The 21,924-nt window shown below is 44.4% G+C and overlaps 1 protein-coding gene and 1 non-coding gene across 2 annotated transcripts in view; one reads left to right on the top strand and one right to left on the bottom strand.

Moving 5' to 3' along the window:
• The first annotated feature begins 1,223 nt into the window (after nt 1-1,223).
• The window catches only part of LOC109906702 (CLIP-associating protein 1-like), a 39,429-nt gene continuing 18,728 nt past the window's right edge, over nt 1,224-21,924 (top strand). The window contains 19 exon segments of the mRNA XM_031792382.1: nt 1,224-1,358; nt 2,027-2,592; nt 4,935-5,013; nt 5,220-5,323; nt 5,436-5,527; nt 5,636-5,711; nt 6,922-7,019; nt 7,196-7,266; nt 14,985-15,119; nt 15,884-15,969; nt 16,116-16,208; nt 16,456-16,601; nt 16,790-16,925; nt 18,196-18,266; nt 18,363-18,422; nt 18,998-19,075; nt 19,277-19,444; nt 19,759-19,805; nt 21,257-21,436. Coding sequence (XP_031648242.1) covers nt 2,398-2,592; nt 4,935-5,013; nt 5,220-5,323; nt 5,436-5,527; nt 5,636-5,711; nt 6,922-7,019; nt 7,196-7,266; nt 14,985-15,119; nt 15,884-15,969; nt 16,116-16,208; nt 16,456-16,601; nt 16,790-16,925; nt 18,196-18,266; nt 18,363-18,422; nt 18,998-19,075; nt 19,277-19,444; nt 19,759-19,805; nt 21,257-21,436 — 1,915 coding nt within the window. The 5' untranslated portion in view covers nt 1,224-1,358; nt 2,027-2,397.
• LOC116354136 (U4atac minor spliceosomal RNA) lies at nt 4,462-4,591 on the bottom strand. The gene has a single exon (XR_004203536.1). It is a non-coding gene; the product is annotated as a U4atac minor spliceosomal RNA (small nuclear RNA).

The following is a 21,924-nucleotide window of genomic DNA, read 5'->3' as shown; positions in this document are numbered from 1 at the left end:
CCTCCATCAGTGCTCAGACTGTCCGCAATAGGCTGAGAGAGGCTGGACTGAGGGCTTGTAGGCCTGTTGTAAGGCAGGTCCTCACCAGACATCACCGACTACGTCGCCTATGGGCACAAACCCACCGTTTCTGGACCAGACAGGACTCAACGCTGTGCATTACAGGAAAGACATCCTCTTCCCTCATGTGGTACCCTTCCTGCAGGCTCATCCTGACATGACCCTCCAGCATGACAATGCCACTAACCATACTGCTCGTTCTGTGTGTGATTTCCTGCAAGACAGGAATGTCAGTGTTCTGCCATGGCCAGCGAAGAGCCTGGATCTCAATCCCATTGAGCACGTCTGAGACCTGTTGGATCGGAGTGCGAGGGCTAGGGCCATTCCCCCCAGAAATGGCCGGGAACTTGCAGGTGGAAGAGTGGGGTAACAGCTCAAAGCAAGAACTGGCAAATCTGGTGCAGTCCATGAGGGGGAGATGCACTGCAGTACATGCAGTACCAGCTACAGATTGTTACTTTTGATTTTGACCCCCCCCATGTTAAGTTTGAAAATAAACGCAGTTGATAATGAGAGGACGTTTCTTTTTTTGCTGAGACAAACAGGTTATGGTCACATTATTTTCCATCCAGGTCCACATTATTTTTAAAAAGAGGACCAAGTTCTAAGATCAGGTCATCCCATAAACAGCCTGCTTTGACACCTGCGCTGTTTTAAAATTCAAATAGGGTTATTTACACATAGTGTTTTATTATAAATAGAACAAACTATTTGAGATACAACACACTGTACAAACACTTAATTGTCAGTGTTACTGTTTTGCAATGAAATATTTCAGTAATAGACAGCAGAGGGCACTACCCTGGGCCTGGGGCGGCAGGGTAGCCTAGTGGTTAGAGCGTTGGAATAGTAACCGAAAGGTTGCAAGTTCGAATCCCCGAGCTGACAAAGTGTCATTCTACCCCTGGACAGACAGGTTCCTAGGCCGTCATTGTAAATAAGAATTTGTTCTTAACTGGCTGCCTAGTTAAACAAAGGTCAAATAAACTGTTGTCGTGCAAACAAGCTATTTCATTGGAAATTATTACTGTAAACAATGTAACCAAATAGCTAATGTTGCTAGCAGAACCTTTTTTAATAAACTGTTGCTAGATGATATCATCACACATTGGCTCGAGCTAGCTAGCAAGCTACATAACGTTTGCTGTGAGTACTGTACTTGGCTCCACGCATACAGTACGTGCGGGTTCATCGTCTACTACTAGCTATAATACTCCTGTTGGAAGTCCAGTGTCCTGGCTCTTGATTTTTTTTTTAACAAATCTGAATTGAGACGAGCGGCTGGATGCAGATGATTGGTAATTGGCTAACTAGATAGTTAATAATCCCTTGATACATTAGTGACAGGAATTGCTTAATAAGTTGACCGCTGATATTTGTTAGCATAATTTCAGTGTTTGCTGGTAGCTGCTAGAGACAGTTAGCCAACGGAAACTAGCTAGCTGGCTAGAGGAGCCAGAGATTCAGCGTTGATTTATAGCTTTAGCTGCATTTAATCAAATGTTAGCTAGCTAACTATTTAACACTACTGTTTTAACTACCTAGATAGTTATGTGTCTGTATAGCAAGTCATTCGTAATGTTTAAAGTTAGCTAGTTATCAATTTTGTTTAGCACAAATGCGACCTAGCTAGCTCTCATTTACTAAGCTAGCCAGTTAGCATGGCTAAACCAATAACACTAGCTAGCAACTTTCACAACATGTGAAGTAGCTAGCTAACTAGCTCGGTAACTGACGTCCGCGAAGTAAATTCTGTATCGATGCTTCAATAAAAATGGGGCTTTATTGCTGTGTAACGTTCGTGTGTAATTCTCAGTTCAGTAGTCCACCTAAATACTATTGTTATTAACTAGCTACTCATTGTTACACTGACTGTAATTACACTGTGTTGCTTAGTTTGTGTTACAATGAGGTCTATTGTTTGCAGTACTTGTTATAATAGGTCTGTATCCCCTTTCTATTTTAGGTCTACAGGAAAGTGAAGAATTACTGAAGAATGAAGCACAATCATTTCAGCAACCCTCTTCTTCATCCTCAGTCCTCTTGTCCACAACTGATCATATTTGTAGTTTGATCTGGAACACGAGTGACTTAAAACCCCTGGACAGTTCCTGACTGGACTCTGTTATCTCTGCATTCTTGACTTCCCCGTGATTTCATCTCCACAAGCATATTTTTGGGAAAAACATTACACACTTTCTGGGATATAGGAAAGTGTGTAATATATCTGGGATATAGGCCTACACTACACTTGAGATCTTCTCTGTGAGCAGACTAGGCCTATACATTTTTCCTTGTCTCGTGATATTGTGGGCGTTATACCATTGGTGAGACACTATGGAGTGGAATATGGAGTACTGTATGGAACAGGTTATGCAGAAGGACCTGGGTAGGAGACTACAGGTGGGCCAGGACATCATAGACTCCATCCTGGACAAGGACAAGTCCCAGGTCCTGGAGCAGGACCAGACCATGCTGGACAGAATGGTGGATGGTGTCGCTACCAACTGGGTCAACTCCAGCAATTTCAAGGTATGGGATACCATGGGATGGCACTGTCACAGGCAGCCAAAAACTTGCCGCTATAACCATAAGGTGAAAGTGGCTGGTGTAACACAAGTGTAGGAAAGAATCTGTCACTCACTGGGACATAATTCAGCAATGGTGTGTGAGACTCACCTGGGGGGAGAATATAACCTACAGGCCCAGTGGCTTCAAACGTCACACAAAGGCTTGCTGTGCATAATATTAGGTGAATTGCTTTATAGGCCTACTTCATGTCAGTGATGAGCGGACCAGTGGGTTAGCTCCTGATGACCCGTTGATGGCCGCTCGGTACAATGGGGCTTTTAATAGCTGGTTGTCATAAAGAACAGTGCAGAATGAGATGGATGGACTCTAAACCACTTGGTGTCTGTGATCCCTGTGTATCCTAGTAATCTGCTAATTTGAAGGTCTTCTTGACCCCCCGATCGCACCAAAGTAGATCTCACCTTGTCAGTCCTAGATAAGATGTGATTGGGATTCATCAGATGTAGCCTAAGCCTAGCTAGCCTACATGTCCAGCAAACCAAAACATTACATCACCCACCCATTCTTTCACTGTTAGGTCTTCAGCCTCAGCACAGGCACAAACACAAGATGAAGGCTGAGCGGTAAGGAATTCATTCTTCACCAAGGGTACGGTTATCTGTTTGGTGGCCTGAATCCTTTGTGTTTGATCTGTATCCACTCGAGACAGTATTCCCCTAGGGACATTTGTCCTGCAAACTCTAGCTAACTACAACATCACTGCACTGCGGAAAGGCTATAGTATAATATGGGACCCTGATGTTATCAGCAGAGCAGACAATTCGGCCCAGCTATTCAAACTCCACAAATGCTCAGACAGACTGTCAGGGGTCAGAGTCTCTAACAGCTTCTTCCATGTAAACATTGAGGTGGCGGAGCGGGAGACTATCAACACTACACCTTGTTTTTCTCAAGCTCTGATGTTGAGCAATCTATCGACTGAGCTCGAGCACGGGGTTCGCTTGCTTTGATATGTCTGTGCTTTCAGGCTGGAGCTGACCCCTGAACTCTGTGTGTGATGAAGGGAGAAGCCATGTCAACAACTCTGCTGCCACACACACACGTGCACTCACACGCATAGAAAACAGCTTACCTCTCTCGCAGCGAATCAGAAAGCTGCACCCTGTGCTGCTCTAGAAACGGTGTCCCCTTCAATCAGAGTGATTACTCCGAGAGAACAGTAATGGGGACATGGATTCCCACGGCGATAGTGGTGAGCTTATTTTACAAACTATCATTAGGCTACCCCAGATGAGACCCAGTTTGTCTGGTGTCTATCTACCAGAGCTGGCCCCCCACAAGTAGAGGGGAGGAGAATGCCACATATGAATGACTAAGAATCAATGAATAGGCTAAACCCCTATGTGAAGAATGATCAGGATTTAGTTGATTTTTTTCTTTTTGCCTGCTTCTGTCATTGCCCTACTAGTAAAGACCAGTTTGTTTTTACTATCAGCGCCGGAAGTGCTGTGTTTTTGTTTCAGCATCAGATGGGAGTAGGTTGAAAGCTGTTGATGAAGAAGGAAAGGAAGGCAGGCCTAGTCAAACACTGCAGGACTTTCAGAGGGAGGGGGCACTGCAGCAGGCTCACAGCTCTACACAGCTGTTGACGGACAACCTGTTCTGAAATGGTGTGTTTTTGTGTCCTGTCACTTCTGAATAGACTTCAGCACCTTTTTTTAAAATGTCAATTAAAGCTATTAACACGTTTTTTATATTATGAATTTGTTGTTATAACCAGCAATAGTGTTGTATGTGCAATGTGAACTTATCCACTAGGGGACATAAGACAGCAGGAAATGGTTCTCTTTCTACAAATATAAACCCTGAGGTTCCAAAAATTGCACCACAGCCCAAGCAAGAAGCTCAGGTGATGCGAAGGTGTTGATTATGGTGTTAGCAGGGATACTCTCACTACACGTTCATTGAGTGTCCCATACCACCCCAAGACAAGGAAAGTTACCTTCCCTAGTGCCAGCCAAGACCTAATCAAATCTCAAAGTGGTTTCCGACATGGTTAATATTTTATTTTCTACTGTAGTCCTACAGCAGCATCAGTACGTTGTTACAATATATATTATTTGTGTTTGAGGGCTTCCTTTGCTTTTAAATATTTAATAAAGGGAACAAAAGCAACATTTTTCACATTACCCACAATCCTTTGCAACAGAACTTGTATTTCAAAGGATTCTTTTTTTAATGTTATGCATTCTTTCTCAAAATGTCTAACATTTATGCTTTTGTTGAATAGCCTATGTAAATACTAACTAAATAACATTTTTTCTTTTGATCTTCATTCTTAGGTGGCTTTGTTGGGAATGGACATACTCTCAGCTTTAGTAACAAGACTACAGGAACGGTTTAGGACACAGATTGGAACTGGTAAGCTATTCCTGGCAATTGTATGCATTCCAACAAATGTTTATGATTCATCGTTTTCTTCAGTCAAAATCAAATCAAATTTGATTGGTCACATACACATGGTTAGCAGATGTTAATGCGAGTGTAGCGAAATGCTTGTGTCCTTGTCACCTTGAGTTGTTGTCACAAAATTCATATCTTTGTCCTTGCCTTCTTCCTCCCATTAGTTTTGCCAAGTTTGATAGATCGACTAGGCGACTCAAAAGACCAAGTCAGAGACCAGGACCAAGCTCTTCTACTAAAGATCATGGACCAAGCTGCTAACCCACAGGTAATGTCAGCACGTACTGTAGACTCACCTACGTGTTAGTATAGAAAAGAAACGTTTAATTATTGGAAAAAACGGACTACAATAAATATTTTTATTTTTTATTTATTTCCAGTATGTATGGGACCGAATGTTAGGAGGATTCAAACACAAGAACAACAGGACCCGGGAGAGTGTCTGCATTTGCCTTATCGCCACGTTAAATGTGTAAGTTCATAATAGCCAGGAATGGTTTAAACGTACTATTTCATCTGTTTTGTCTTACACATTCTTTGTATGCTTTAAAAAATATATAAAATGCTCTTCTCCTTACAGATATGGAGCTCAAGGCTTGACCCTCAGCAAAATTGTCCCCCACATATGTCATCTTTTAGGAGACCCTACAAGCCAGGTATAGTTACATTATTTTAGACTATTCAATTATACTGAACAGAAATATATAAACGGAACAATTTTAACGATTTTACTGAGTTACAGTGCATATCAGGAAAATCTGTCAATTGAAATAAATTCATTAGGCCCTAATCTATGGATTTCACATGACTAGGCAGGGGTTCAGCCATGGGTGGGCCTGGGAGGCAGTAGGCTCACCCACTTGGGAGCCAGGCCCAGCCAATCAGAATGAGTTTATCCCCACAAAAGGGCTTTATTACTGACAGAAATACTCCTCAGTTTCATCAGCTGTCCTGGTGGCAGGTCTCAGACGATCCCGCAGGTGAAGAAGCCAGATATGGAGTTCCTGGGCTGGCGTGGTTACAAGTGGTCTGCGGTTGTGAGGCCAGTTAGACGTACTGTCAAATTCTCTAAAATGATGTTTGAGGTGGCTTATGGTAGAGAAATTACATTTTTTATTCTCTGGCAATAGCTCTGGTGGACATTCCTGCAGTCAGCACGCCTCCCTAAAAACTTGAGACATCTGTGGCATTGTGTTGTGTGACAAAAGTGCACATTTTAGCGTGTCTTTTTATTAACAGGGATGTAAACAAATTTGTGCACACAATTTGAGAGAAATATGCTTTTTGTGCATTTGGAAAAATTCAGGGATCTTTTATTTCAGCTCATGAAACATGGGACCAACACTTTACATGTTGCGTTTATATTTTTGTTTTGTATACATTGTGGTGTTAAACTGGATTTTAGCTTTGACAACAGCATTATTGGTGTTTTAGAACTCTCTGGTGGTTGACCAACAGTGTTACAGATTCCATGTGAACTTATCAGACTTCAGTATTTTCCTGATATCTCTTGTCTGTTTATTCCTTGCAATTAGCCTGTTTTGTAGACTTTTTCAAAAGGCTTTGCTCTGTCTCCGGTCATCACGCACTTCAACAGCATTTCCCACTTCCTGTCGGGAACAGGAAGCTGTGTCCATGGACCTCTCTTCCTGTACTGATATAGTGCCAGCCATCTTTTATCGTTGTCCGTTTCATATGCACAACTATATTGACTATTAGTCAACAAGAGAGGATTTCTGTCTTTTTTACATCTCATTTTATGTTCATTCCAGACAAATGATTATGTCCGCAGAGTCGAGCGGTTAGTGGGCAGACCGATGAGTGAAGCCGTGTGAAATGTCTCCTGTTTTATTTCCTGACACACAGGTGCGAGACGGGGCCATGAACTGTCTTGTTGAAATCTACCGACACGTCGGGGAGCGGGTGCGGATGGACCTGGGGAAAAAGGGACTGCCACAGTCACGGTACCTTTCATCCTCTGTTGTGTTTCCGATACCAAGGCTTTCTGTGGGCAGTGCAATCCCCATGACCCAGTTCTCTGCTATCACCAGGGAGCCTGACTGTCTGCTTTTAGGCTTGCGCCTCGTCATAAATGTATGATGATGCCTTTAAAACAATATACTGTCTTTTGTCTTTCCAGGTTGAATGTCATTTTCAGTAAATTTGATGAAGTTCAACGATCGGGGAACATGATCCTGTCCCCTGTCTCAGGTAAACACAGTACTTCCTTTGCTCCCACTGTTGTACGTTCCCTCTATCCAACAACACATGGAGATATTCCTCCCTTTCCATTGAGCTTTGTTATATTGAAACGTTCTGGTGTAGTGCAAGCAGTGCACTGGGATTATGACTATGCTTAGGGAGTAATGGAGATCTCCTATCCAATCTGGGCCCATATCAATAAAGCATCTCAGAGTATGATTGCTGATCTAAGATCAGTTTTTTGGCTTTTAGATCACAATGCATCAAATTATACACAGCTGCTATCTTCATTTGATCACTGCTGTTGCAGAGAATTTTCCTGTCCAGCATGAAATGCAACTTGTGGTGTAGTTGAGGTTTAAAAAGGCTTCTAAGGTTGGTCATCAACCCCTACGAACGTGTCTATTAATGATGATGCACATAATAATTCACATTTCCTGTTGCTGCAGGATTATTTTCCTGCTGTGAGACTCTGGTCAAATTAAGATGAGACGTATGTACAGGTGGGGACCTGATCCTAGATCAGCACTCCTACTCTCAGACGCTTTGTGGATACAGAACCTGGGCTCAGATCACTCAGAGCTGGACAGAAAACCAACATCAGAGAAACCAGTTCTGTGTCCATGCTCTTTCAGAAGAGAACCGTTAGTATGCGCTGAGCAGTCTCTCTGCAGAAATGCAGGGCTGCAGGCGGGGGGTCAGATTCTCCTTTCAGCTGGTCTCTTTTGGACATGTTCTTGGTATTCTGCGCACAGGGTAGGGCCTTGCCCTGAAGCAGCAGTATTGTGGCAGGACCGGCTGATATCGGAGCTGTGTCCCTTTGTTGCTTCGGCCGTATCATGTTCGTCTCCACAGGCCTGTTAAGTCTGGGACATAAAGGTTCTACTAATTGCTGTGGTCACGAGGCTTCACTTTCATCACAAGAGTTCACCCTTTAGAGATTAGACTCGAGCTGCTGTAATCTGAACGAGGCTGAACGACTTCATATCAAACCTGAGCAAATTGGCCAAAGCAAGGTGTCATGCTGGTTCTTTTATGGTAATGCCTCATTGACGTCATCGACCGACATCTCATTGGCGTTTTCTAGTCACCTAGTGGGCCAAAGAAAGGGGAAAACCCTTTGCTGTCGACACAGTTTTTTCTCCCCCTGTGCGGCTCGAAGGTTAACCAGGCATAAAGGCAATGCCTTGGCCTTGCCTCTTTACCACACCAGAAACTTCAAAGGGATGCCTCTCCTGTGCAGCTGACAGCTCATGAATGTCAATTGTCCAGGCAAGTGGAAAGAACCTCTCTCTCTGCCCTGGAATCCTGTGTCCTACTCATTTGGTACCAACCTGATTGAAACGGGGAGGTATTACATCTGAATTTGTCCAATGAGAAACACTCATTTTAATTTTTAAATTTTTTATGGCGTGCACTAATTAATACTGGATTTGAATCTGGGCTGGCGAAGGGAAAGGTAGAGAGCCTAGGAAGAGGCAGCAACACAAGGGACTCTGCCGCAGGCTCTTATTTTGGAGAAGAGAGTGGTGTCATTTTGTCGTCCATGCGGTCACAAGACCTAGCTAGAGGGGAGGGGAAGGAGTAGCCCGGAGTACAGTAGGTAGACACAATAGAGCAGAGACAGACGGCAGTGTTTGTCCTTATTGCTCACTGTTACTTAGCTCTGTTTAGTGTGTGGAATCAACAGCCCTGCTATGACCACAGGAGAAGGTATGGATCTCTTTTCACTCTACAAAGTATAGCTGCTGCGTGGGTAGATGAGCTATAGTCGTGTTTGCCTTGGGATTATTAGCCTATGTTATGACTATGCGTATGGTGCTTACCGGTGGCCTCCGTAGGTAAATGAAAGGAAGCGATGTTGGTGAGAACCGCAGGAGATTTCATACAGGATGTTTCTCTTTCTTTCATTTCTTTATAAAGGAAATAGTTTGGGCTATTTATGTTACTGTGTTTGACATTGTTGAAACATTATACGAAGATGATGTTAGATACAAGGCAAATTAGGCCTGGTTCATTTAGCTCATATTCCTCCCCTTTGGAGAACACGTGTCTTGGTCAGAAGAAAGAGAGGAGGACTGAATGTTACTTCTGTCTACTTCCTCATCACTTCCTTGTTGTCAATTCAAATACATAACAACATTACAATGCATTAATAGACATGAAGTACATACATTTAAAATAAGAATACACACACTTTCATATTGTTATGCCTTAGCAAACCATGCAATAATAACGGCTACGCTGCATTCATTCATTTTGTTACAGTTTCTTACTGTTACAATTGCAGGTCCTGATCCTAATCTCTCAGGACCAGTTGTTCGGCAAACACTGGCGAGAATCTCACAGCATTAGGAACCCGTTTTGAAGTCAATACTATTCATAATGATAACGTGATTCATAGATTCTACTGAATGCAATTGCACCGAAAACGGCAATGGAGATGCTACAATTCCTCCAGCCAAGGCTTCGACCACAGTTTGTCACCCCAGCAACTGTGCCGTTCAGCTCTTAAATGAGCTACAGATGGCGTTTCCTCCCCGTTCAAGGCTTCAATTTTATCCTTCACCTTCAGCAACCGTGTTGGAGTTTTCTCCAGCCAGCCTTTCAATCGAATCCTTCAAATTAGCAACATATGTGGATAAATTGAACAGAGTTGTCATTACTGTCAGAAGGGCTTCATCTACCTCATTCGCCTTGTCTAGTGCATAGAAATGAACCAAACCAAACATTTGACCTGTTAGTCTACCGTGTTAGTCTACCATGTTAGTCTACCACCCGTAAAGGCTTAGCTAAGGTTTAGTGCGTGGCCTTTTGGAATTATTCGTCAAATGAACAAAGTCCCCTGATTTTTGGAGTTTCCTCCTGTTCTCGTAAACTTGTTTTGCATGTCCATTTTCATTTCCGCACCACACTCACACCCAGTAGCATCCACCAGCCACACACAAGATAATAATACACTTTCATGAAACTTTGCTCTGCTGACTAACAGCAGACTATCATATCATTTGGAGCAGTACATTCCTACTCTACCGAGGCCTTGCTTACAAATGCTTTCTCTGAGCATGCACTCTTGTCTTGATACCAAGGGCACATCCTAGCTTTAACTGGAAATCCAAAAACCAAATGTGCTTGCGAGGGAGATGCTACTGCTACTTAGGTCCGAGGCACTGTGGACTGCTGTTTTATTTGTTTTAAAAAAGCAACTTTTTCTGCTTGCTTCAGTGATCTGAGATGGCAGGGAGTTCCACGCTACAGTATCATGGCTCCTATATATTAGGGTGCGTTGCCTTGAATTGGTTTTGGGCTTCAGGGACTAAGAAGATACTTTTAGTCGCATGCCTTGTGGAGTATGAATGTCTGTGTTAGTTGATTGAATAGACAGTTAGGAGTTTCAAAAACGTTAAGTGATGCAGACAATTTTCTTCTCTACTTTGAGCCAGGAAAGGTCAACATGCTGTTGACATTAGCACTCTTGGAACATTGCGAGACAAGATGTGCTGCCTGACCATATTTACCGGGCAGGAGTCAAGATGCCATTAAAATCGAGCCTGTAGGACTTGTTTGATCAGTTGTGGTAACCTAGTCCTGACAGTTTACAGTCTAAGGTGACACTGAGAAGTTTAGTTTTCTCAACTTGTCCTATAGCCACATCTTTCATAACCAGATCCAGCTTAGGTCTACAGAAGGGGTCTCCGACAGGATGATCTCCAGGCCACCTATGAGTAGCTTGCCAAACAATTCTGAAAGTACATGCAATTTTCATGTGTTTGACTGCAACCTGTCATTTAACAAATCTCGCAAGTGTCAGACAGCGGTTAGCCACTATTGGCTTAAAAATTGAAACTTAACACAATATCGACCAATTAAGGTCCAGCAATATTGCCCATCTGTCTGTGTGGTGCATTTGTCTATCACTCCATGTGTAGCCAGTTGGTGTGATGACCGTCTTGTGGGTTGACAGAAATGCTTTCCCCAACACCATCTCAATTAAATGTTATATGCAAAGTAGGCTTATCTGGCAGAAGTATATCACGAGGAAGTATATCATTTGTATATATTATTTGTTATTTTCTATTATTTGTTATTTTTTAACATGAAATGAAAAGCAGCAGTGCAGAACCACCACTAGACCGGCACATGTCACTCGCTAGATGTGCAATTAAAGGGGAAATATTTGTTTTCTTCCAGCCATATAAAAAAATTGCCCTTCTGACGTGATTTAACCAATGACATTGACTCAGAACATCCAATTCCATTGTTTCTCTATGAACACTTGTATTTTTGAGAGTGAAAAATTATAATAATCTAAAACCAGGAAGAACACAAATAAAATAAAAACATTTTTATAGAGCCCCCCTTTAAGAGTGGTTTATTAACCATTATTTTACCAGGTATATTGTCAGAAAACAGTCCGCTACTTTCTCTTGTAGAGTAAGGAACAGGGAAGAGTTGCAGGGGAGAGGAAAAGAGAAGAAGGTTTCTATTTGAAAGCCAGAAACATTTTTGTAGCTCGTGACGTTTCATATTTTTCAAGTGGCTCCCCTGATCTAGAGCTTAAGGAATGATTTGTACTGAAATACTATGCTCTTAGATATATTCAGAACTAGTTTATTGTTGGCCACCCATTCTGAAACTAACTTCAACTCCTTTGTTTAGAGTTGCAGTGATTTCGCTAGCTTGTTTAAGGCTAGTGGTAAATCATTAGTAAAAATAGAAAACAGTAACAGGCCAAGACAGCTCCCTTGCGGAATTCCACAGTTTACATGTATTAGATTAGAGAGGCTTCCAATAAAAAAAACCTCTGTGTTCTATGAGATTTCCATATCCTTGATCAAAAGCTGAGGGTTTAAAGCCATAACACATACTTTTAAACCGCTAACAGATTATGGTCAACAATGAAATTGGTCTGCTGTTAGAACCAGGAAAGGGTGGTTTACCATTCTCGGGAAGAATAATGACTTTAGCTTCCCTCCGGGTCTGAGGGAAAAAATGTTTCTTCAAGCTCAGATTGAAGATATGATAAATAGGAGCTGCAACATATTCCCGCGACCATCCTCAGTAGCTTTCCATCTAAATTGTCAATACCAAGAGATCTAACCAGAGTGAAGAGAGTGCCCTCTTCAACATTCATTCATTCAGGCCACACCGGATGAATTGTTTTGATGCTGTCTTCGTTTCACTCCTATTTGTCTCGTTGATTGTGAGAAATGACTCCTGAAATGTATGGATTTTCTTGCAGAAATGGCGTTCATGCTTGAAACGAATAGGGCTGCTGAATTGTGCTGCTCCTGTGTTGTCCGGTGCTCGAGTAGCTCGTTCCCCGGTGAGAAAGTCTCTCTGTGAGAGAATGGCTGGTTTGTGTTCAAGGTATCGGATGGTGAAGAGGAAGAGCTAGCTGTGTGTTGATAGTAGGCGTCCTCAGGTACCGTGGAGGTTAATGGAGGCTTTTCCTCAGAGGTACTATAGGTTGAATTCCACAATATCACAGGTTGAAGCTGTTGTTGCTCTCTTCTCAGACAACAACTGGTGCGTTTATCAGGTGAGGCACTGCCATCTAGTGGATGAATTAGGGAACGTCTGGTTTGTGTGACATTACTGTGTTATACAGCAGGTCTCATGTGCTTATGATTCATTGCTGATTTTGTTGTATTCTTTTAGGATGCACTCATGCATATTGACCTGGAACCATAGACAACTATTTTAGACACATAACCTATGTTCTTCGTAGCTTTAACGAGACAGGGTGTTTTGCATTCAGACAAGTTGTACCTCCCTTGCTCACACAGAGTCCAGGGTTTTTCTGCATAAAAAAGTATTAGGCGGGGCTCCTAAGTGTTTTTTTCGGATGGAAAAACGTTTTCAATGTAAACTTAAAGGAATAAAAATGAACAATCACCAAAATTAAAGCTAGACAGTCGATGAAAATCAAAAATTCCCCAAAAGATGCAATCAGGAGTATTTTTGTCATGGCATGGGGCCCCCATTGATTTTGTTATAACGTTTGAGTCACTCAGATAGCAACAAAAATGTCTGGAAATTTGCTTTAAAACAGCTTCTGAAGTTGTTTGGACTGTGACCGAACCATTGGCCACTCCCACCAATTTAGGCCCGTTTTTTTTTATCCAGAAAAAAAACGCAGTCTTTATTTACAATGCAAACAATGCAAATCCTGAACCTAAACTATACTCTAGCATTTGCATTCAGCCCATCCTTCAGCTGTGAATTTCCCTCCATTTTGCTCTGCTGTCTGTGCTGACAAAATCTGTTAAGGAAAATGATCTTGAAGGACAGAGAATAACAGCCTGTAGATGGAGTGTGATATTCCCTCATGTCTCTCACTCTCCGGTGATGGCGCTAGGCTCACTGACCTGTTAAGATTGAATTCATGGCTCATCAGTTTCTGTCTGGCTCCTCCTCCCACTCCCAGGCTGGGTGTCATATCATGGTGACAGAGAGGGTGTGTCCTTGCCCCCCCCCCCCCCCCCCCTGTGGGAGGTGGAGCTGCCCATCTGCTTTCTCTGTCGTCACTGCTCTACGGGCCGGCTCACTGTGCTCAGTAGGGGGGTGGCACCTAGAATCACAGCACAGCAAGTGCTTGTGTGTTAGTGGGAGAGAGTGTGAACTGTGCAGCAGGAGGGCAGCAAAGCCTGAGCCACGGGTGCTCACGCACCAGAGAGGGGAGAGTGTAGCTGTCATTTGCTAGCTGCCTGCAGCGAGGGAGCTAGCTGGGAGACCTGTGGAGACCGGAGACTATGAGGAGGGGGTCTGGACTGGACTGTCTGGCGACATGCTGAGGAAACTCGTCTGCAGGAGGATCTGTGCCTGTAAGCTCTGCTTCTCTTTCTTCTTGACACGTGGTGGGGGGTGGAGGTAGAGGAGAGAACCGTTGTATTAATATTAATGAGCGCTGTGGAGGAATGTGGGTCAAGTCAACAGTGTTGAGGGAGTCACCTGTCACTAAGATGAAGATTGAGAGATTGGGGACAGACAGTTGAACAGTGACAGACAGGAGAGGACAGCTGGGTACAGAGTACACGCTATGAAGTCTGATGGCTCAGACATTCTGAAGGCTATCAGTAACAATGTCTGGATTTTATGAGCTACCCTCATCACAACTGGTATTGATGACAGCGGTATGCTCAGAGCTGGGTTTTATACCTGGCTGGTTTATTAGACGTTCACCTCGTTGTGATATGGACAGTGTACCTCATTTTAATATTGCAATGGGGAGAGGAACAATGTGAGGTAGACGACACACAACTGACGGGATGTGTTGGTGTGCTGCCCCTGCGTTGTGTGGACCTCTGAATAATGCATGGGGTTGTGTTTCATCGATCGCTGGCCCGGCAGAGGACTCTGCTCCCTCCGGGCCGACTGACCGGGACTGACATGTTCAGTTCACCACTGTTTTGGAGGAGGGGGGGGGTCACTTCACTTCACCTCCACAGCATGAGGGCGCAACCACCGGGTTCCGGAATCAGACCTAGACATTTGACTACAGAATGTACTCTGATGACCCCTCCCCCCAATGTGTGTGTGTTTGTGTAAAGGTCATGCCAAAAGGTCATGCAGGCTGCTGCTGAAATGTGTTATTGTTGTAGGAGGAGGTGGGATTGAGCACACGGCACTGATATAAAACATTCTTTGTTTGTTCAGTACAGTCAGCATTCAAATTGTGCCAGAGTGGAAATAACTTGAATTCTCTGTTTTGCCTTCTCTCCCAGATAAGAACTTTGAAGATGATGATTCGGTGGACGGGGGGCGGTCCTCCTCTTCTAAGGGCCCGTCGTCAGGGAAGAAGACAGTGAGCATGGGGTCATTCCGTAGGCCCAGCTCTGCTTCCAGCACCAAATCAACAGGTGAGACGCCCCTTCCTGTTCGCACCAGCAGAGAGTGTGTTGGTGATGGAACGGCGAGCCATGTGTATTTTTAACATTGTCAAATTGTGATTAGCTCTTTCTCCTACCACAGTATTCCGTTCATTTGCTTCCTCAAGAATCCCTGTGTGTTTCTGTGTGCGTCTGTCTGTGTCTGTATGTGTGCATTTCTTATGCTTTTTAGACATTATGATGACCGGATTATCTAGATAAGCCTTTATTTGGCAATGGGTAATAACAGGGCTCAGCAGTGCAAGCATTTTACTCACGTATGCACATTGAATTATAATTTAGGAGCACCAGTGCACCTAGAAAAATAAATATCTCAAGTACTTTTCATTGTGCTCCTAAATTTCTTTGTGTGGGCCTACATTTTTCAACTTATGCGTGCTCCTTGTAAAAAAAAAAAGATCAGCGCAGAGCCCTGAATAATGACCTCTGTCCAGGGTTTGTATGGAAGATAATTCACTGTGGAGCTGTCTAGTGTCTATCTGTACCCTTGGGACAGTGCAGATGGTGAGGATTATGTGATGATGTAATGGAACCAGAACACAGAGAGAAACACAATACAGATTGATAGAAACATGGGATATTGAGAATTGAGCGTGATATGCCCTGCGTGAATCCCATAAGGCTGCAGCCAATCCAAGATTCATATAGATTAATGTGTGTGTGAATAGTAGCCCACTAGAATAGCTTTCTGGTAAAGTTAACAATTCAACCTGGTGCTCCTCTGCTTATATCAGGGAGAGATGGTCCTAGTGCGGCTGCTGCAGGGGCTGTGGATGAGGAGGACTTCATCCGTGCCTTCGAGGAAGTGCCCACTATGCAAGTACGTGTTCGCTCTCATAACAATATCAAAACTCGTTTCTCACTATTCTCGCTTGGGCACGTGAAACAGGCCCTATGTGACAAGCCGTATATTAAACCCATTAGGAATGTGCTTCCTCTTCAGTGGTTCTTCTTCTCTCCTCTCAGATTTTCTCTAACAGGGAAATGGAGGACGCCATGACCAAGATCAGAGAGGTGCTGGCTGACGACAAACGAGACTGGGAGCACAGAGTCACTGCGGTAAGAGACGACCAACCAATCGACCCTCACCTCCAGATGACTTCATCACACTGGCTACCTTCCAGTATCCACACTAGCGTACCGTTTGACGCCATGTATTGGCCATGCATTCTGAGTGCGGATTTTGGATTGTAGCCACTGACCATTAAGTGGCTGTTGCTATGAAGCAGCCACGTCTATCATTTGATTGGAAGTGTGACGTTGATTGACGGCTTGCTGGTTTTCGCTGCGTCTCCTTCTTATCTAGTTGAAAAAGATGCGTTCTCTGCTCCTGGCGGGAGCAGTGGAGTTTGACGGTTTCTCCCAGCAGCTGCGTCTCACGGAGGCAGCCTTCAAGATGTCCTCTAAAGACCTGCGCTCTCAGGTGGTCAGAGAGGCCTGTATCACTCTGGGGTAAGGAGCCCTCCAGTCCTATCCTCTTTACTCACGGTTTCAATTCAAATCAAACAAAGCTTTATTTAACGTTACCGAAGCCATACTGTTATTACGTCATACAAACTAATAACACACACATTATATTGTACAGCCCCATCTGTAGAAAATAAGATTCATTATAACCATACGGTCCCTCTATCCCGCAGCCACCTGTCCTACATCCTGGGGAACAGGTTTGATCATTGTGCTGAGTCCATCATGCCCACTCTCCTAACCCTGGTCTCTAACTCGGCCAAGGTCATGGCCACATCCGGAATCGCTGTCATACGACTCATCATCAGAGTGAGTGAAGTTATTTACATTTGAAATAAGTAGAGTATAATTAGAATTATATATATCTTTATTTTAGGTAGTAGATCAGCTTTAATAGTGCAGATAGATTGTAGCTTCCATCAATGTAATTGTGTGCATCATTTCCAATTTGGATAAGTGTGTATGTGTGTATATATATATATATATATATATATATATATATATATATATATATATATATATATATATATATATATATATATACACATACATACATACATACATACAAATCTTCCTCTAACCTCCACCTCCCCCATCTATTTCTGATGTCCATCCTCTAACCTCCACCTCTCCCATCTATTTCTGATGTCCTTCCTCTAACCTCCACCTCTCCCATCTATTACTGATGTCCTTCCTCTAACCTCCACCTCTCCCATCTATTACTGATGTCCTTCCTCTAACCTCCACCTCCCCCATCTATTACTGATGTCCTTCCTCTAACCTCCACCTCTCCCATCTATTACTGATGTCCTTCCTCTAACCTCCACCTCCCCCATCTATTACTGATGTCCTTCCTCTAACCTCCACCTCTCCCATCTATTTCTGATGTCCTTCCTCTAATCTCCACCTCTCCCATCTATTACTGATGTCCTTCCTCTAACCTCCACCTCTCCCATCTATTTCTGATGTCCTTCCTCTAACCTCCACCTCTCCCATCTATTACTGATGTCCTTCCTCTAACCTCCACCTCTCCCATCTATTACTGATGTCCTTCCTCTAACCTCCACCTCTCCCATCTATTTCTGATGTCCTTCCTCTAACCTCCACCTCTCCCATCTATTTCTGATGTCCATCCTCTAACCTCCACCTCTCCCATCTATTTCTGATGTCCTTCCAGTTTGATCCAGTTCTATTTGCCACATATGTGTGTACATTCTACAGACACAGTTTATTTTACATTTGTTATCTTGTTGCTTATTAGTCCCACCAGTTGAATTGAGTTGAGTTTGAATTGAGCTGGGTGATTCAGTTGAGTTCAGCGTCAGTCAGACAAAATGGCCGAGTGGCTAGCCTTTCTTTGTTTTGAACACTAACTCACATGTTTCCTACCCGAGGGCTGCAAACGACATTCCACTGCATTCCGATGTGGGCGTTCATTGTTGGTCGTTGCTTGCGATTGTTCTCCAAAGATGCCTCGTTTGTTCCTTTAGAGCACTAGAGCAGCTAGTAACTGAACGGGTATAAAACTGGACCAGTGACACGAGGATGACTATATTTCCATCTTCTCTCTGTCTTCCAGCATACACACTACCCTCGTCTCATTCCTATCGTGACCGGCAGCTGCCAGTCCAAATCTGTGGCCGTGAGAAGGTAAACTGACAAATTGCCTCAAAGACTTCTCCCTAATCACACTCTAGCATGGGCCCCTGTTTGTTTTCCCTGACTGTCTTCTTGTTCTATTCCCAGGCGCAGTTTTGAGTTCTTGGACCTCTTGCTGCAGGAGTGGCAGACCAGCTCTCTAGAGAGGTTCGCTTAAATGGCTGCTACTAGACAGGCCTATGAACTCATACTTAGAATTGTCCCCCCTCCTCAACAACTCAGTGTTGTAGGTAGCTACTGTACTGTAAACCTTTGTTCTAGCCACTGCCCAGTGAGTTTGTGATGAGCCCGTCCAGGTAACATGAAACTACATTGTTGTCAGTGAGTGGCTCCTCATCTCAGCAGTTTCCATGGCAATGCCAGGGAGGGATATCTATCCCATAAAAGCACACTGTGCTTCATCATTGTGGTGAAACCAAATCTCTGACTGGGATGTCAGGGGAGCTCTCTTGTCGCCTTCTCATTGATTTAGTCTGCGTCCCAAATGGCACCGTATTCCCTGTATAGTGCACTGCTTTCGACTAGGCCCCATGGGCACTACGTTTGATCAGAGCCCTATGGGCCCTGGTCGAAAGCAGTGCGCTATATAGGGAATAGCGTTGGCATTTGGGACGTAACCGTAGCTTTTTATGCTGTGGTGGTTTTGGTGGACAGGAGGGTGTTGGGATGCTGCAGGCAGAGAGAATGAAGCTGGTGTTCCTACTCTTCTTGATCCCTCACAGGAATGTAGCTGTTCTGACAGAGACCATCAAGAAAGGAGTCCATGATGCAGACTCCGAGGCCAGATCAGTGGCCAGGAAGTAAGTCACTCTCACACTATGTCGGACATGCATTAACCATGTTCCTATTTGAAAATATGAGTTCGCCAACATCGCATGTCGTCACGGTAACAACTTTTCCTCCGCATTTGATGTTTTATCTGCCAACCTGAAAGATTGCCCCGTTGACGACAGGCTGTGTCACTGTTTCTGGGCCTCTGTTCTCTCTGTCGTGTTGTGCAGGTGCTACTGGACGTTCCACGGCCACTTCAGCCGGGAGGCGGAGCAGCTGTTCCAGGCTCTAGAGTCGTCCTATCAGAAGGCTCTCCAGTCCCACATGAAGAGTTCTGACAGCATCCTGTCCCTCCCTGCCTCAGACCGCTCCTCCTCCTCCTCACAGGAGAGCCTCAAGTGAGACACTCCACTCGTTCTTTCCTTCTCACCCTCTGTCTCCCTGTGTCCGTCCTTCTCTCCATGTCTCTCTTACTTGGCACTCTCTGTCTTTCTTTCTCTCCATGTCTCTTACTTGGCTAGTGCTCTCTCTCTCTCTCTCTCTCTCTCTCTCTCTCTCTCGTAGTGCTCTGTCTCTCTCTCTCTCTCTCTCGTAGTGCTCTGTCTCAGTTCTCTCTCCCTCTCTGTCTGTGATATGAGAAGTAGTAGTATTGAAGGATTATTGATCTTAGTCAGTCAGGTTAATCACTGTTTATCTCTGTCTGTCTCCACAGCCGCCCTCAGTCTGCCAAGAGCTCCATGGGAAACACCGTGACCAGGAGTAAGGACTGTCATTACATCACTGTCATTATACATCACTGACATTACTACCGCTGACGTTACTACCGCTGACCTACTACCGCTGACGTTACTACCTGATTTACGACCCGCTGATGTTACGACCGCTGACTTACTACCGCTGATGTTACTACCGCTTGACGTTACTACCGCTGACGTTACTACCGCTGACGTTACTACCGCTGACGTTACTTACCGCTGACGTTACTACCGCTGACGTTACTACCGCTGACGTTACTACCGCTGACGTTACTAACCGCTGGACGTTACTACCGCTGACGTTACTACCGCTGACGTTACTGACCGCTGATGTTTACGACCGCTGACGTTACTACCGCTGATGTTACTACCGCTGACGTTACTACCGCTGATGTTACGACCGCTGACGTTACTACCGCTGATGTTACTACCGCTGATGTTACTACCGCTGACGTTACTACCGCTGATGTTACGACCGCTGACGTTACTACCGCTGATGTTACTACCGCTGATGTTACTACCGCTGATGTTACTACCGCTGATGTTACTACCGCTGATGTTACTACCGCTGATGTTACTACCGCTGACGTTACTACCACAGACGTTACTACCACAGACGTTACTACCACAGACGTTACTACCACAGACGTTACTACCGCTGACGTTACTACCACAGACGTTACTACCACAGACTGGAGAAAACATCTCAGATCTCTTCTATCAGTTAAATGATCCACAGCTCTGGATATAATCAGAGACCAGAAGATATATTTTTCATAAAGATGTCGATCATGATTTTTCAAGCACAGCAACAATGTCCGTGATATCTACTGTCTGAAATGTATCCAGTATCCCTGCACGTTGTAAAGATAGTATTAGTACCGCTGACGTCCAGTATCCCTGCACGTTGTAAAGACAGTATTAGTACCGCTGACGTCCAGTATCCCTGCACGTTGTAAAGATAGTATTAGTACCGCTGACGTCCAGTATCCCTGCACGTTGTAAAGACAGTATTAGTACCGCTGACGTCCAGTATCCCTGCACGTTGTAAAGATAGTATTAGTACCGCTGACGTCCAGTATCCCTGCACGTTGTAAAGATAGTATTGGAACTGACCCTGTATGTAGTGTCTTACTTTCTGGGGTTCGTCTTATTTGTTTTTCCTGTGGATTTTGGTTCTACCTTGTGTTATTTGTAGTACTACATTGATATTGATCACGTCATTGTTGGGTTTAGAGTTTGCAAGAAAGGCATTTCACTGTACTTGTGCACGTGACATTCCAACTTGAAACGGGAGTTTGGTTTATAGCTTTCCCTCTTTTCTCGCCCTCTCTTTCCTCTCTCTATACGAAATGCGTTCGGGTAGAGAGCTTGGCTTATAACCATTGTTCCTCTCTCCTCCCTCTCCGTTTCCTCTCCTCCCTCCCTCTCTTCCCTTCACTCCTCTCCCCGAAGCGAAAGCGGCTCCCTCCAGAGGTCCCTCCACCCCGGGCTCTCTACAGCGTTCCCGTAGCGACGTGGACGTGAACGCTGCCGCCACCGCTTGTGCCAAGACCAGGATGACTCCCGTGCCCTCCTCGCCGGCCCCCTTCAGCGCTGCCTCCGCTCTGCCACCCGGCTCCTACGCCTCTCTTGGTGAGCCAAAAACATATGTTCTGTCTCTGTGTTCTTATTAAGCAGTAAGGTCCGAGGGGGTGTGGTATATGGCCAGTATACCACAGCTAAGGGCTGTTCTTAGGCACGAGTGCCCGGATACAGCCGTTAACCGCGGTATAGTGATCATACACCACAAAACCCTTGGGGCGCCTTATTGCTCTTATAAACTGGTTACCGATGTAATTAGAGCAGTGAAAATAAACTGTTTTGTCATTCCCGTGGTATACGGTCTGATGTACCACGGCTGTCAGCCATTTCGGCATTCAGGGCTTGAACCACCCCGTTTTATAATTCTACTTCTGTGAGCCTCATACCTTCACAGACACTGACTATGGGGGATATAGGACCATAGCATGGAGATTTAACAACAATTTAAATTTTATTTTTCAAAACGTGATGATTAAAATACATGTTAAGGCCTTTCCAAAATCGTGTAACCGCCCCCCCCCAGTCTTCCATATGGGGAT

This window comes from Oncorhynchus kisutch, linkage group LG16, assembly GCF_002021735.2.
Source record: "Oncorhynchus kisutch isolate 150728-3 linkage group LG16, Okis_V2, whole genome shotgun sequence".
In the NCBI taxonomy this organism is placed as follows: domain Eukaryota; kingdom Metazoa; phylum Chordata; class Actinopteri; order Salmoniformes; family Salmonidae; genus Oncorhynchus; species Oncorhynchus kisutch.
This window is presented reverse-complemented; position numbering and strand designations above follow the sequence as displayed.